The sequence below is a fragment of the Felis catus genome, chromosome C1, assembly GCF_018350175.1.
Source record: "Felis catus isolate Fca126 chromosome C1, F.catus_Fca126_mat1.0, whole genome shotgun sequence".
In the NCBI taxonomy this organism is placed as follows: domain Eukaryota; kingdom Metazoa; phylum Chordata; class Mammalia; order Carnivora; family Felidae; genus Felis; species Felis catus.
Window position 1 is genome coordinate 190,725,275 of NC_058375.1, and position 17,753 is coordinate 190,743,027.

A 17,753-nucleotide genomic window follows, 5' to 3' on the forward strand; every position below is an offset into this window, starting at 1 on the left:
CCAGGGCTCCCCAGTGTTGGAAAGCGGGAGAGCCCCGATAAACGGGGTTACAGGTCTTTTATACCATTTTGAGTTACATTTGCATACAGGCTGGCGATAGGCTCTCTGCTCGGTGGTGGTTGGGGTTGTGGGTAATTTCGTCCCGGGGAAGCTTGGGAAATGAAGTTTCTTTCGGCTGATGCAACTCGGAGCCCGGGTTGCGAAGCGGCTGATGCAACTCGGGGCCCGGGTTGCGTAGCGGCTGGGGACTTTCCGGCTAGGGTGGGGCGCATAAGCGGTTTTACAGAAGCGAAATGAAAGCGGTTAGGGTGGGGCGCATAAGCGGTTATTTATGTAGCAAAGGTGGGGGTTCTGACTTCTCAATGTATGTGCTATGTGGAATATTGGCCCCGTGATTCTGGAAGTTCACCATAAGGCTGGATTGTGGCTCTTATGTAAGAGGAATCAGAAACTCTAAATAGTCTGCGAGTTTCATCCTCTGCCAGTTTAAATTGCTTAAATTTCTTGTCCCATGGAATCGCCCCACTAGGTATGCCCATTTGGTGGATTTGGATGGGATTCAAAGATTTGGATTAAATCATCATTGTCTAATAGAAGCAGTTCTAAATGTGAGTTAAGAAATCTGTAGAGTATACCTTTGCCACAGTGATTGGAAGAGATTTAAGTAGTAGAGGGCGAAATTTGTCAATCTCAGAATAGCCAACAAATGGCGCAGCCGTCAAGAACATCGAAGCTTTAGTACTCACAGATTTAACATTTGAAATCTCATATATACTGCATGTAAGCCAAAGGTCCAGAGCATGTAATAATTTGTAATTTTGCAATGGCACGATGTGAGTCACTCACACTGGGAAGTCCATGTGCAGGAATCACTTAGCTTGTCAAGGAGGCTTCAGAAAAGATTGCATTTGCTGGCAGATTTGGAAAGGATGTTTGTACTGTGCATCTCCCCTCCCTGGAGATTCTTGGGAAGGTAGATGAGCAGTGTGATCAGTGGGATACCCTCCCAAATCCACTCTGGCCTTTTATCTATAGCAGCTGCCACCTGCCCTATTCAGATATTGTCCCCTGTAACAATCACTATATAAGGATATGTCTGTGAAAACATTTATTATTTCTGTACTACAAATCTCTTATGATTCTGTCAAAAATATGGGCTTAGATGAGCAGGTAAATATCAGATCTTAACCTTCAGATCAATGTCAAGATTGGGGAGTTTTGAAAGCCCTGAAGTTTTATGCACAATTCTGTGCATGTATGCATATGTGTGTCTGAGCTGGGAGATGAACCGTTACTGTCAGTTTTGCAGGTGAGATTATGATCCAAAAAAAAAAAAACCAAACCAAAACAAAACAAAACAAAACCAAAGCAAACAAACCAAAAACCCAAAAACTAAAACTGCTTTCGATAATGATTAATTTCTGTTAGTCTATTTGCTTATACCAGCTGTCACACACAGAAAGGGGTTGAGGTTGGAAAAAGAATAGCACTACAGTTGGGATCTGATTGGTGCTTAGTTGAGTTGAATTTTAGAGCACACAGAAGTAATTATTAGTGAGGCCAGTTTCTACTGTCTTCTCTCTAGCTGCCTTGCTTCTTTCTCTGTAAAAGCTCATTAAGGTGAGAGGTATATATGATTTTATTCCTAGTACCTAGCACAGTGTGTGGCACAATGGGCCCACAATAAGTGTGTGTGGACTGAATGAATCCTGTTTTTGCTCATGGGTTTGCTGGCCCTGGCTAAGTTATCATTTAATATGTTTTGATTCATAAGACATCACACTGGTGAGTCATAAGGACTCAGCTTCGCCCCACCCTTGGCTTCCTATGTTTGATTTTGCTTTTGGTCATAGTTTCTGAAACAGAAACAAGATGTTACAGGGTGAAGTGAAGGTGTAAGAGCCCTGGGGAAGTGGAAATCAACCAGGATGAGAATGAGAGAAGGCATGGGGGATGTAGATGAGTAAATTAATTAAAATAATGGGACAGGAGGAAACGCTGGAGGACCAACGTGGAGACTGATAGGTGAAGGCAATGATAAGGGAATGGCAAGGAAGGATGCCACAGGTTCCAAAAGAGGACAAAGAATCTCAGTCTAGAAGCAGCTCCGGGATGGGGGTTGGGAGCATGAAGAAAACAGACATGTCCTACTTCAGAGGGTTGCTGAGGAAGTGGTTTCAGTTGGGAAAGTCAGTTTTCATTGAAATCTAGGTGGGAGAGGAGATATTTGCTGAAATTCTTGAGCTTGTGATGGAGCTTCAGGGAATTCTTGGAAAAAATGGAGGAGAAGGAGGGTTTGGAGGCATTTAGGAAGTGATACACCATTGAAGGATAAGGAGGTGCCCAAGGAGGGAAAAACAGTGAAGAAGAGAATTGAACCAAGAGGTTGTTTCGCCTTGACCTATGTTCGTATCTAAAGAAATGAGACAGCTGGAAGAAGAGGGGAACATGGAGTAAAAGTTACAAAGCAGCTTTGCTTCAGTAATGGGGCCTCGCTTACGGACCTGCCTCGATGGAAGGTCCCCACCATGATCAGCACTCTCCGGTCTAGAGGCTCAGGGTGTGGAGGTTTCAGCATGGTGGTGTTTCTTTCCCAGCTGGCAAGAACCTGGCAAACTCCAGCTTCCAGCGACCATGGAACTTAGGTGGTTTTAAATATTGGCGTAAAATCATTTTATAAATAATGGAAGTCATTTTAAATTACATTATAATAAATAAAATATAAAAGCATATATAAAGAAACATAACCAGCCAGGTACAAATCGGTGCATTATTTTACTTCAATTATTTCAATCCATAAATAAAGATTAGCTTTCAATTCTACTTTAAATTCTCTTGCCAGAGATGCCTCTGGCAATAGTTCCAGCTAGTTTGCAGCTTTGAATGCAAAGACAGTGTCATATTCATCTTTGAATCCCCCCCCATAGAGTCTAGCATAATACTCTGTGTGCTGTAGAGAGTTCACAAATGTTGAAATATATGTATTTTTTTCTTTTTTTATCCAATGTTACCTAAGAGACTTTAAGGGAAAGCATTTCAAGGGAAAAGATTTCTTTATCTAGTTACATGTCTAAAGTGAAATATTCATCATATTTCAGGGCTGTGCTAGGTGATAGGTATACAAGATGGAAAAGACACATTCCCCACCTTGAGGATGTGAGAACCAAGCAAGAGAGACCCGCGAAGGAAGCCCTGCCTACCCTGAAAGGAATATAGAACTTTTGTGTGGCACGAAAGTGGCCTGAGGAGCAGGACTGAATCTGTGCAGAGAGCTCAAGGAGAGAGTGCTTGTTTTGTTAATGGGCATTAGAGGAGCGATAGAAATTTGCTAGACAAGCAGTGGTGTTCCTCATGGCTGGTGTGTCTAGATATTTGTTGCGCATCCACTCTGTGCCAAGCATTGTTCTGGGCTTGGGGTTATACAAGTGAACAAGACCACTGCTTTCATGGAGCATACATTTTAGCTATTGACAGCTCGACCAATGAGATCTTCTTCATGGGGCACAGCTTCCCCTTATACCACAGGCACTGTATTGTTTTAAATAGAGAACATTTGTTTTTGAACAGAAATGCACGGCGGCTTCCTCACGTGATCAGAATACATGACCTAGTCTAGGTATAGCTAGTTATGCTGAATCTCCCCAGTTGTCTATTGTATCTCTGTATCTAAAGAAAAAAGCAAAGAACACGACACAACACAGAAGCATGGATTTTGCTGACTGCCACCCTTGGCTACAGCTGTTCTTTGCAGTTCAGACCTCTGCACTTTCTTTAAAGCTGTTTCCACATGCTGTTAACACCCAAGACAGCACAGCTGGCTCTGCCTTACCTACTTCTTTTCTGTGTGCCGTACTTTCGCTCCTCCTGCTGTTCTCCTTTCTGCACATATGTCATGGCCAAGATTGCTTCAAGTGCCCCTTACATTGTCTGAGAAGCTTCTTCCCCAATGTTTATTTTCAGTTGGTCTTCTAACATAAGCTAGTGAGATAGCTGTTTTTAAAACCAGAGGCTTCCAATAAAGGTGTCATGAAATAAGATGCAGGCATGACAAGATGAACGGCAAAACGATTGTGTGGAAAGATATATGGAGGTCATAGGAGAGGAGCAGGTGCCCGTGGAGGAGGAGGGGGAGGAGAGTTTAGGGCTGGATGAGAAGAAAGTAAAATGCCTACAGGATGGAGGCCATAAGGAGTGTTTTGGGGGTGCCTGGTTGGCTCAGACTCTTAAGCTTCTGACTGGCTCAGGTCATGATCTCAGGGTTTGTGAGTTTGTGCCCTACATCAGGCTGTCTTTTGTCAGCACAGAGGATCCTGCTTTGGATCCTCTGTCTCCTCTCCCTGCTCCTTCCCTGCTCGCACACCCATTTTCTCTCAAAAATAAATAATCATTAAGAAAAAGAAAGACTTTTTATACGTCCTTGAACATGAATGAAGATGGGTTGTAAACTTGGTACCCCATCTGAGAATTATGAAGGGTTTTTCAACACTTTTGACTTTCTTTTAAAAATGTTTTTGAAAGTTACCACTCAGCTAATCACACACATAATTCCTTGTGCTATTTTTTTTTTCCTCCCTGAAACAAGTCTTTATGGACTTAGTCTATGGATTCAAAATATCCTGTATCCCATTTTCATAGCGAAGATTTTCATAGTGAAGCCCAGCAGGGAAGTGTGCCTGTGCAAGCAAGAGCAAAATGCACATGGAAATGAAAATTATTCTTTTAATAACGTGTCCTTTTATCTTTACCCTCTCCCAACCAAACCTGGAATTTGTATAGCTTTGCCTAAAAGCACATTGTACGTTTACCTGAGTCATACCTGATTGAAATATATTTAAGCCAGCAAAATGAAAACGATTAAGGTGGGATTTTTTTTTTTGTAATTGCTGAATTATCCCAACTTCCTTAAGTCTTTTTATATTTGCCAGCTTTGGGTGATGGTTTGTAGACACACATGAGGCCCCAATGGCATCAAACTGTCCACTTTGACAGTTCTGTATTCTAAATATTTGAGAAGATGGTACAGTTTAAATGGATTAAATGGGAGAGAAGCAGATGTTCACAGCACCTTTGAGTGTATGTTTTATGGTGGGAGCGTGATCTCAAGCAGACCCTTATGTGTTGTTCGGTATTGACACCCTTTCAGTCCCATACAGCATTATCTTGTACCTCAGCATTAAGTTCAAGTGGTTTTGCAGTGGTTAATAATATAGAAAACTAGGGAAAATTAGCTCTAACTTGGGTGGGGGCAATAATCTAATTATAAACCAAAGGGGATCATGTTATAAATACATTTGTGGGGCACCTGGGTGGCTCAGTCGGTTGAGCGTCCGACTTCAACTCAGGTCACGATCTCACGGTCCGTGAGTTCCAGCCCCGTGTCAGGCTCTGGGCTGACGGCTCGGAGCCTGGAGCCTGCTTGCGATTCTGTGTCTCCCTCTCTCTCTGCCCCTCCCCCGTTCATGCTCTGTCTCTCTCTGTCTCAAAAATAAATAAACGTTAAAAATTAAAAAAAAAAAATAAGTACGTTTGTGTCAGTGTTGTATTGGAAAAAAATACATGTATTTTCCACTTTTCATTTCAGCACTTTGTGAAATGTGTTGGGTGTAAGAACAATGGATATTAAAATAGCGGTTGCAGAATCTCCTTGTTGAATTTCTGAACTTCTGCATTTCTAAAGATTTTAAAGCAGCCTTTCATTGAACATGTTTGCTTGGGACACAGCCATGCATTGGTGTTGGCCTTCTGTGGAAAGATCAGAGCAGGTGACATGCTGATCCTGACATCAAGGGTGGTTATCATTTAATACCTCGATGAGATTGGTCAGTATGTCTATTCTACCCAGACCCCACAAATAAGACAGATCCCCCCGCTCTTTAAATTCATACTGGATTTTGACTGCCTGATATCAAGTGTATCAGGCCTTTATCAAGGTCACTTTATAAATTCCTACCAGAATCACACAAGCAAAAATTACCAACAACCCCAGCAGGTAAAATGTATAAAGGGTATACATTTTTAAAAAAAAACTATTAAAAAAATTCCATTTGTCTTCTGAAACCTCAGTCTGAATACTGGGAAATCGTAACAATGAATTCTAACTGTGCTAATTATTAACAATGAGAAGGAAAGGAAATATCCAAGAAAAGAGCATAGAATATAAGATAATGAGGTAGAGAGGGGAGGGCTTATTTCAAGTATGCTTCACCTCATGCCGTACAATTGTTCCTCAAAAGTTATTTAGAATCAGTATGTTAAGAAAGTATAAAATTATATATCTCTATGAGAATTTGCTTCTCAGGAGAAGCTTTCCAAGAAACCAATTGTTCTAATGAATAATCACTCTTAATTGATCTCTTGGAGAATTTTTATATTTCTTCAGTGGGGGCTTACCTGCCTTACTCTGTAGCGTACCTTCACTAAGCACTGGGACATTTTATATCTGGAATGGAAATAGAAATCTTGTCTTCCTTTTATAGATAATGAACTTGAGGTCCAAGAGATTAGGTGTCCGGTCACTAGGCAAAGCACTGAGAGAGCTTGTATTGGGAACTTTCTCCTTTGTCTGAGAGCTGAGCTTAATTTTACTACTATGCATTGGTTTAAAATGTATTTTTGTTAAACCTGTGCCAACTACACAACATCTCTTGGACACGAACCAGATGAAGACAAGGTATGGCCACCTCTGTGTCGTCACTGGGACTTAACCTGGGAAGCATGTCATTTCCAACTGTGCAGTCTCTGGGAGACAGTCCACTGGAAGACGGCTGGCTTTTAGTGTATTTTCCGAAGTCCAGAATCATTTAAATCCCATCCATTCTTATCCCGTATCCATTCAGGTAACTTACTTGTGCCTTAGCAGTGTGTGTGTATGAGTGCACAACCACCTCATAGGCAAGGTTTGGGAACTAATAATTTATGATCTAATTAATTGTATTCCTCCAAAATAACTTTTTATCTAAAAGCAATGGAATTAGTAGAGCTCAATCTTCAGAATAATGAAACACTTGATAGTTTTTCATGTAAATAATGTATTTTAATGTTTTGTGATAGGATGCTGTTTCTTCATTCTATTTGCATAAAATCTGTAACTAAGAGACGTTACAATGTAAATATGTTAACACGCCTACACACGGACCTAAATTTTAGGAGACATGGATCCTAAGTTTCACTGTGGACAAGACCTTAATCTTTTTGGTTTGGGCTATGTCCATGTGTAAAATTAAAATAGGACTTCCAAGAATTTATTTAGGATTATCAAGAATATGGAGCTAGCTTTATATGACATATTTTGAGATCTTTGAAAAAAGATAAAATATATCCAAGACATTATTAGAGTTTTTGTTAATGTCATTGAAAGAAAAAAGGATCCATAAAAATAATGTCAGCATTCATAGGTCAGCAGCTATTTCCTATGATACACAGAAAAAAGACTGAACTGAAAATCAAGAATCCTAGATTCTGGCTTTGTCATTATCACAGTAAACTGGGTCTCAGTTTCCTTAGCTATAACATGAATGGACTAGACTGGCTCATCAGCACCAGTCTTTCCAGTGCTTAATTAATATCATCAAGGATTTCTGAAGATCTGCACTAGTCGCTATATGGCAGTGTTTCTCAAAGCGTGTTTCCTTGACTAGAAGCATCAGGAACTTGTTAGAAATGCAGACTCACAGGGCTTACCCTAACCTACGACATCAGAACCTCAGATGGGCCCCAATAATCTGTTTTCACAAGGCTCCTGGTGATTCTAATGCATGCCAAAGTTTGAGGATCACTGTTTAAAATAAATTGTTCTCATTCTTAGGAAACTTGAAACAGCATTTCAACATCTCTGATTTGAAATTCTTGCCAATTTCTAGACATATGGATATAGAATTTAATATATAATATATGTAAATAAAAATATGAAAAAAAATGCATATAAAGTCAATTATGGGCATGGTGAAATTGCTAGAAGTGAAACAGTTTGAGGTAGTATCTGTGCAGCCAACTGAGAGATTTCCCAAGGTAAGGCATTGCCCAAGGCATGAAGAGTATATATTAGGTCAGGCTTGAATAACAGCACTTGACTACCAAAATGCATGATCATTTCATATGTGTGCTTCTCAAATACAACTTGTTTTTACTTAGCAGAGATATTCTTGTTCTAAAATGTAAAAACAAATATTCTGAAATTATGCCCAGAATTTTAATTTTACCATTTACATTATGTTTATGTATGAGCATCAGGCACGTAACCTGACGTTCAAATCTTCTCTGTATAATTTTTCTATTACTCTCATTCTACAATTCATGTGCGATTTCAAAAGAAACTTACAGTTGGCTTTTGAGAATGCAAATATTGTTATAATATGCACCTGAGCTTTGAAACATAACTCAGTTGCAGTTAAAATTTTGTGGGCAAGTGGTTTCAAATGTGGCGAAGGTGCGCTGAGCAGGGGGAAGACATCAAGGCTGTGTATTTTCACCTATATGTCAAAGGCATCCGTCGATAACGGCTGATCTATTTTCGTTCTCAGCTGAGACATGAAAAACTGAGCTGTAAAACTGTTTTTAGTATTGTTGTAGAGCTGTGGTCAGCCAGGGAAAAGCAATGAGAATTTGGGTAGAGTTTTCTTCCCGAAAAGTTTAATCAAGGGTGTTCAGTCTATTTGGGGATGTATAACTTCATGAGGCTCCATCCCGAAAACATTCTCCTGCATGAAATCGGTGACTTCTGCCAACTGAGATATGAAATGATAGCCTGGTGCCAACACCACGCTTGCCCTGGGGAGGAGGACCCTGCCCGGTGCTGGGCCCCCCTTTCATGCAGCCTGTGAGCCCATGCAGTTGTTAGCGTAGTGCTAACTAAATGTAAACACCTTTACTTTCCAGCTGCTGCTAATTGGTTTGGGAATATTTATGTAAGTGTTGATTTTAAGGCTAAAAATAGTGCGGTGATGTTTAAATCCAACTCATTCTGGCTGTCAGAAATGCTCCCGTGATCCTGAAAGTGTTGCTAAAAATGTTCACTTTTTAAAAATTGTAGTAATTAAACTTGTCTGTTGTGAGAGCCACATAGGATATGTTCCCTGCTCTGATCAAAGAGATAAAGGACAAGCTTCTTTCAAGGCCTCTGCCTGGTCAGCCAGACACAACCTCCTGCTGAACTTTATTAGAGAGCAAAGAATTGTAATGTGGGCAAAAGGAGGAGACGAAAAAAATTTTGAAGTTGCTTTATACCCTTGTATTCTATGCAGTGGAGCACATCTCTCTCTTTTAAGTTAACATTAAGAAAATAATTTTATTAATAAAATTAAGTATAGAGCTTCTCAAGCCATTGGCTATTTCTAGAGGCAAGTTTGGGGATTTGAAATCACACAATTAATATTTCTCAAGTCTAAAGTTAAATCTAGTGGCTGTTCCGCACCAGGTGTTTATACCCCTCACTCTTCATAATCAGACTATTTTTGCCCCTTTACTTCCCAATTTAAAAGTCAGATTCTACAGATTTTTCTCCAAGTTATTTAAATAAGCTATGAGGGGAAAAAAATTCATTTTTAGATATGTGTGATTTCGTGACTTTTCACCATGCAGTTTAGTGAAGGAAAAGCCCAAGCGGTCTTAAATTATCGCTTGTCAGATATTTTGCAATTTCTGGAAAAAGGTGATCTTTTGGACCCTGTCAAAAAATAAGCTCCTGTTGTCTATAAGTCTTGAAGCACTGCATGACTACACTGTTGTTGAAGTCAATTCGGAACTGGCTTTGTGTCCTTGCAGGAAGCCCCGAGCCTCTGTCCGCCTGCCCCATCTCTAGAGAATATCAAAGGATTCTGTTATTGCAGTATATAGAAATGATTTTGGCAAGTGACAAACACTGCCCGTTAGTGAGACGATAAACTATAGTAACTGTCCTTTTTTGATAGCTGTGGAAAAGCAAAAAGTTTTTGATGCTACTTTTAAAATAGAACTCTTGTCTTAGACATAGAAGTCTGTGAACGTGTGTGTGTGCCTTTTTAAGGCTGTAGTTATTGACATGATTGCTGTAAAACCACAGTCAGTTCAGAATTACCCTTGAGCAGGTTATCACATTGCAATTGGCCCAATATTGCTTTCAGATTCTAATTGACATTTCCAGATACTCAGAGCATTAAGTATGTTGTTGACATAAATAGAACCTTTACTTACCATCTAACTAGAACTAGAAAAAAAAAAGGTATTTTAACTTGTAGCATGTTGATTTGAACCAGAAAGTGTGTTATTTTCTTACCTTAGCAAGGGATAAATAAGAAAATTTCACCTGAAATAGAGAACAAAGAGGCAAAGATAGTTAAAATTTTATAACATATATCCCAGTTTTTTCTTTGACATTCCGAAGCTATATATCTATGAAGAATTACAGAGCCAAAGAAAATATTTATTTTCGTTAATAGCCACTGTTAACCATTCATGGATGAAAGCCTTTATTTATATTAAGATGCTAATGCTCTCTAAATTGATCTACAGATTCAATGTGATTCTTCCCCAAATCTAGCTAGCTTTTTTTTTTCTTGCAGAACTTGATGTTCTGAATCTAAAATTTGTATGAATATGCATGGGACTCGGAATAGCCAAAACAAAGTTGGAAAAGAACAAATATGGAGGACTCCCACTTCCTGATTTCAAAACTTCGTATACAACAAATAATCAAGACTGTAACACAAGTATAGATCAATGGAATATGACTGAGAGTACAGAAATGAACCCTTTTACAGTTTTGCTCAGTTGGGTTCTGATAAGGATGTTAAGACAACTCAATGGGGAAAGAATAGTGTTTTGAACCGATGGTGCAATCACAGCTAAATATGCAAGGATTGAGGTTGGATCCCTACCTCACACTGTGTACAGAAATTAACTCAAAATAGTTATATGCCCAAATACAACAGCTAACATTATAAAACTCTTAGAAGAGGGTCTCCTGGGTGGCTCATTTAGTTAAGCGTCTAACTCTTGATTTTGGCTCAGGTCATGATCTCACAGTTCGTAAGATCCAGCCCCGCATTGGACTCTGCTCTGACTCTGTGGAACCTGCTTAAGACTGTCTCTCTGATCCTCCCTACACACGTGTGTGCTCACTCTCTCCCCCTCTGTCTCTCCCTCTCAAAAATAAACAAACATTAAAAAAAAAACTCTTAGAAGAATATATAGGAGTGAATCTTTGTGACCTTGTAGTAGGCAATGTTTCTTTGATACAACGCCAAAAAGCACTAGCGACAATAGGAAAAAAGAAAGGATAACTTGAACTTCATTAAAATTAAAAACTTTTGTGCTTCAAAGGGCACATTGAGAAATTTCAAGAAATGTCTCCCACAGAATGGGAAGAAATATCGGCAAATCATGTATCTAAGGAATCTGTGTACAGAATATTTAAAGAACGCTTAAAATTCAGTACTAAAAGGATAAATATTTAGATATTTCTTCAAAGAAAAGGTACAGATGTCCAATAATCACATGGGAAGATGCTCAGCATCATTGGTCATTGTAGAGAAATGCAAATCATTAGCCATTGGGGACGTGCAAAATAAAAACCACTTCACACACACTATGATAGCTCAACTTTAAGAAAGAAAAATAAAAAGTGCAAAAAGGCGAGGACTGAGAGAAATTGGAATCCTTGTCTATTGCCAATAGGGATGTAAAATTGTGCAACACTTTGGAAATAGTATAGCAGTTCCTCAAAATGTTTAACAGAGTTACCATATGACTCGGGAATTCTACCCCTACGTATATATCAAAGAGAAATGAAAACACATATGCACACAAGAACTTGTGGTTCTTAGCCACATTATTTCACAAGTGAACATTATTTCAAATGTTCATAGCAAAATTATTTATAATCAAAAAAAGTGGAAATAACCCAAATGCCCATCGAGTGATGAATGGGTAAACAAAACGTGGTGTATTGATACAATGGAATATTATTTAGCCATAAATTGCAGTGAAATATTGACACATGCTACCATATGAATGAACTTTGAGAACCTCATACTCAGTGATAAAAGCCACATATCTTATGATTCTGTCTGTATAAAATGTTCATAAGACATAAATTCTTAGAGACAGAAATTAAATTAATGATTTCCAGGAGTGGGGGTAGGCAGAATGAGGAGTGATGGCTCATGGGTATGCAGTTTCTCTTTGGGGTTTTGAAATTGTTTTAAAATTAGATAGTGGTGATGATTGCAAAATTCTGTGGATAAGCTAAAATAGACTGTACTTTTTAAAAGGGTTAATTTAATAACCCTTAAATAAATACACTTTAACCTTTAAATTAAATAACCTTTAATAAAAGGGTTATGTGAATTATATCATATTGTGCCTTCTATAAGAAAAAAAATAGTAGGTCTTAAAGCCCCAGTGAAGCCTCTCAGTGCTTGAGGCTGCATTCCTGTTGACATCTTAAAATGTTGCAACCTCATGAGCGATTCTGCCCCAGAACTCCCCTATCGAAGCCACTTCTAAATAGTTGATTTCCAGAAACTATGAGAGAGAATTGTTGTTGTTGTTTTTAATCCATTTAATTTGGGAGTAATTTATTACACAGCATTTGGAAGCTAATACAATGCCATTCTACCTCATGCATTCGTTAACATTCACTAAATGAGCTCTGTGTGTTGTGTACTTGGCAGAGGACTAGACGTGTCCTTACCCTTCATAGCACTTCATCTTGTGTAAGAGGGTCAGGTAGGAAAGTATGGTTTCGACAAATGCAGCCATCAAGTGTTCTGACATGTGCAATAGTCGCAAGTTCAAATATTTTGTTGAATTGTCTGCCTAAGTATTTTTGTAACCTGCCCAGCCCCTGTCTCTTTTCTCTGTAAGCATCTCTCAAGCCCTTCATAATAATATGAATGTTTGAAAGCTTTCAAAGACATTCATCTTTTAAGATTTGGTGCCCTAAACTAAAAAGTGTTCTTTAGCCTTTTAGATTTTCTTCCCTTTCTTTATCCCTGTGGAAAAGAGAAAACAAATTAAAAGAAAGAAAAAGAAAAATCTAGTGTAGACCAAGTCCTCCACAAAACCCGCGAGCCAATGTGAGATGTTGCTACTCAGTCTAAAAGTGAAATACAGGGGCGCCTGGGTGGCTCAGTCGGTTAAGCATCCAACTTCAGCTCAGGTCATGATCTCACGGTCCATGAGTTCAAGCCCCACATCAGGCTCTGTGCTGACAGCTCAGAGCCTGGAGCCTGTTTCGGATTCTGTGTCTCCCTCTCTCTCTGACCCTCCCCCATTCATGCTCTGTGTCTCTCTGTCTCAAAAATAAATAATGTTAAAAAAAAATTTAAAAAAAAAGTGAAATACATTTTACTCATTTCACAATGACATGCTGCTTGAGTTGTGGCTCCACATCTTGTTTTCTTCAAGATATGAACCTAATTCCTTTATGCCCAACCTCTGACCTGATATATTGTCTTTCCTTGTTGTTGAAATGATGCTGTCAGATCCATGAATGTTCTGTTTACAGGTGTGGTTGTTGACAACAGGTCTTTCTTTCTCCATGTGGTTTGTTGTTTTGGTGAAACCTGAGTCCGTGAAGAATACTGTGACTTTGCTTCTAAAGAGTGGTGTATTGGGGCGCCTGGGTGGCACAGTCGGTTAAGCGTCCGACTTCAGCCAGGTCACGATCTCGCGGTCCGTGAGTTCGAGCCCCGTGTCAGGCTCTGGGCTGATGGCTCGGAGCCTGGAGCCTGTTTCCGATTCTGTGCCTCCCTCTCTCTCTGCCCCTCCCCTGTTCATGCTCTGTCTCTCTCTGTCCCAAAAATAAATAAAACATTAAAAAAAAAAAAAAAGAGTGGTGTATCTGCAGAACCGCTCTGTTAAAGTACAGCTCAGAAGCCTAACAGAAATCTAATGCCTTCCAAGTGAGATTCTAAATCAACTTGCTTTTTGGAATGCATTCTCCCTATGTGACAGCCAACTCAACTTTGCCACTATCTTGGAGGACTCTACTTCCCTGACCCTTTTCCCTTTCTGTAGCGGAAGAGTGCTTACCATTTTAGAAACTAAGTGGTTAATTTTAGTTTCTCTCTGCTGAAGATCATTCTCAGAGTGAAAGTCTTATGACAAAATAAGAACTCCGGATTTCTTTTCCTGCCACAGTCCTGTTACACTTTTGACCGAAGTGACCTTTCCAGGCAACTTTTTTTTTCCATGGACTTTGCTTTCTTTATATTTTTAGTGTCACCAGGGGGTGCAGGCAAGTACAGTACATTAAAGCCAATACATCACCACCTGTCAGTGGCACCTTCCCTTTGGTACCCCTTTTCCTTGCTGATGTAAAACACTCAGTCCCAAAAGCTTATGGTTGAGTAGCAGGAAGCTAAATGATGTATTCCACAGCTCTTAACATATTGGCTTGTGTAAATGGCCCGTTTGAGTATTTCAGAAACCAAATGGGAGAGAAAAGAACATTGAAAGCCCTGAAAAGATTAACACCTGTTTCCAGTCTTCAAAGAAATTGGAGCATACTGTATATATCTAGAGAAAAACCATTTGCTACCTCACATTGAGACATTTTATTCAAATTTTCAGTTCTAAATGCATAGCATCCACATGCTCATGGGTTTGTTTGACTACAGGATTCCACACAGAACTTAGAAGATGGAGAAGTTATGAATGGTGTGCAGACAGAACTCCTGGCATCGCTGAAAACCAAGGATGCATTGAGGTATTCTCTTTACGTGAATCAGAGTATTTTAGTTATTTCAGGTTGATGTTTGTTTCTTTCACAATTTGTAGCTGTTGTTTTTTTATTTTATAGGGAAGATGAAGATAAGTAGCATAGTGGAGTGAAACCTTCCCAATTCTAAAATTAATTAGTCATTCTTTTATTTCCTTTTATGATATGAGAGCCTCCTGACAAACATATAGGAGTGAGCCTCCACGTCTTTCAACTCTTCTGCAACCTGGATTTCTTAATTGCTTTTTTCCCCTTTGAACAACAGTTTAAAGTGAATTTTCGGAGTTCATTCTGGTTGAGTGTTTTACAGGGACGTTAGCTCCTTGAATATTAGTTTGCATTGTGTTTTCACCATCTTGCAATATTTTACTCAATGTATGTAAAATGAATCCCGTCTGTCACCCAGGATCTTTCATGTTTTTAATGTAAGTAACTCATTATATGAAGTCCTTTTCTTTCGCACTTAACCGACACTGCCTTTGTTCTGCACTGATTTCTAGCTCTGCCTTCGCTACTGCATGGGTTCGGCTCCCAGTTTCGCTGCTTAGCAGTTCTATGAGCTTAGGCGAGTTACTCCTCTCCCTTTGCCTTAGTTTCCAGTCTGTAAACAGAAATAATATTAAAACCTTCTTGAGAGGGTTGGTATGAAGATGAAATGACTTAGTGTACGTAAAACACTTTGAACAGTGCCTGGGCCAGAGTAAGCCCTGGGGGTATTGGCTGCTGTTGGCTACCACTGTTACTGTTACCATTGTCACCATCATCTCTGTTATGAGGAGGGGGTTGCTGATCATCACCACCACAACCACCATTCTTACCGTCATTTTTTCTAAGTTGCTTCACATTTTGTACCGGGAAAGTGATTCCATGTTCAGTAGATTATTGGCTTCAGCGCTCAGAGGTGATGCTTCTGAGGTTGACAGTCATTCAGTTATTCATGTACTCAACCTATTCTTTTCATTCAGTCCAGTTACTAATAGTCGCCAGGCATTTTACATGGAATTAGCTTTTAAAAAAAAATATGTGATCATCCTTTATCACACTGAAATACTGTGCAGACTTTCCTGAGGCTTACAATTTATAGCCACGTGACATAGTAGTCCTGTTTAGATTCTATTTCTTTGATTACTGAGATGCACAACATTAAAATTTTGGTATATGAAATCTCCTGGGCACTGTCTTTTGAGAAGCTTGATAAGATTGTTTTTGGAGGTGGACATAATGAATGTAATACTCTTCTATTTGCCTTTAATTTCATTTTTTTCAATGTTAGCTCTTGGTAAAGTTTGCTAACATCTTGGCTAAATGTTAGGTAGATAGATGCTGTTGAGTGAACAGTTGTTTGATTTATGCCTAGAGGAACAAAGTAGCTAAACTTCCTCCAGGTACAAAGAATTGAGAGGAATAGAGTATAGGAATTAAGAAAAAAATCTTTAATTAAGATATATGTATGCATATGTATAATTTGATTATCAAAACAGCATTTTTGCAAAAGTCTTATCACATTTAGTAGGCTAATAAATTGCAATTTAGAGCAATTAAGTAACTTCTAGAGACCCAGTCTACCCCCACCACTCTTGTCTCCAAGTTCTTAGACTGCAGTGTTACCTGCTATGTACATCTTCCCGTATTCTTTGGTGTTTTATTTCATGGTAAGAAACTTAATGGTGAATGCCAGTTTGGAGAAATGAGCTGAAATCAGGGTCAAGTTCAGAAAGTAGAGTAAGTGGAAACTCTCAGCACTTGCCGGCTCTTGGGTAGGATAGAGGGAGAATGAGAGAGATCTTAATAGCATGGAATGCACAGCCAGCAGCTGAAAGCTTGGAGATTATAATTTTAGGAGAGGACATAGGTTCCAGCTGCTATGGGATGATGAAGAAACAAATGAAGAGGAATTAGGAAGTCGCTTTTGGCTGCGTTCCATGGTCAGCATTCTCCTGGGGCAAGGAGAACATGATATCCCACAGAGCTTGGCCCAAGGAGACTACTTTGGCCTCACTTCAATGTAGGTGACATAGAAGCCAGTAAATTATTTCCAGAGTCCATCTCAAAATGTTTTGAACCTATTCCTGTGTTTTAATTCCAAGAGTCACTGCTCAAGCCTTCTTTCCCTTTCAGACTGTTGTAACAACCTACTATCTCTTCTCTTGAATATCAATCTCTCTTTATCTTAATGGATCTCCTATATCACTACTAGATAAAATTTCTTAAAACACAGCATTCGTCAAACCATTCCTTCATTCCTGAACCTTTGGATTTCATTAAATCCTGAGTTTGAACACTGCCTATGTGACTTTGGACTAATTATTTAACCTTTTGATTTTTTTTTTAATATGGAAAGTGGGTAACATGATCATATAGGTTATTTTGAAGATTAAATGAGATTTAGCACAGGCAGTTGCACTTAGCACAATGTTAAATGAAAGGCTGGATAAATACTAATTGCTACTGCAGTTATGGTTAGCACACATACTACAGTTTATTTTAACTGTCATTCTCCCATATAAAATTGGGAATCCTCCAAGGGATTCCTGACACTTCGTACAGGTCTTGGAACATGATAGCAGCATATTTGTTCAGTGAATGGTTAGAACACATTGCTGCATACATCATAAGCATACCTATTAACTGCTCACCCATTACTCACACATTTATTTAAAGAAATTTAACTGTTAGAAGGAGTTCTCCAAATAATCTTACAATATGTATGTCTTATGAAGCACTACTCAATTTATCTTGATCTTAACATGATGGAACAAGAGGTTTCTGTTGGGTGTTTGGTTTGTTTGTTTGTTTGTTTTTAATAGCAAGCAATATGTGCAAAAAGCCTTCGCCTCATTTCTAAATTCTACCTCATTCCCGATCTCAACCTATTCCTTGACACATCTCCAAGTTAGCCTCCTCCAGACTTACCTTTTTTTTCCAGGCTTAAAATGGCCATCAGGTTTTATTTTTTTGCCTCTGATATCCATTCATTTGGCAAATTATTGGGAGAGTCTGTGTCAAAAAGAGTAACTACAACAACAACAAACCCTTGAACTATCCCCGGGTGTCC

General features: G+C 39.0%; 1 protein-coding gene across 4 annotated transcripts in view; it reads left to right on the forward strand.

Moving 5' to 3' along the window:
• PARD3B (par-3 family cell polarity regulator beta) overlaps positions 1 to 17,753 on the forward strand; it is a 1,015,202-nt gene that overhangs the window by 531,667 nt on the left and 465,782 nt on the right. For 3 of the 4 annotated variants that reach the window (XM_011285494.3, XM_019838515.2, XM_019838513.2), the window contains exon 5: positions 14,598 to 14,686. The exons of the other annotated variant lie outside the window; for it this stretch is intronic. In XM_011285494.3, coding sequence (XP_011283796.1) covers positions 14,598 to 14,686 — 89 coding nt within the window. The remainder of the gene's footprint in view (positions 1 to 14,597; positions 14,687 to 17,753) is intronic. 4 annotated transcript variants of the gene reach the window in all.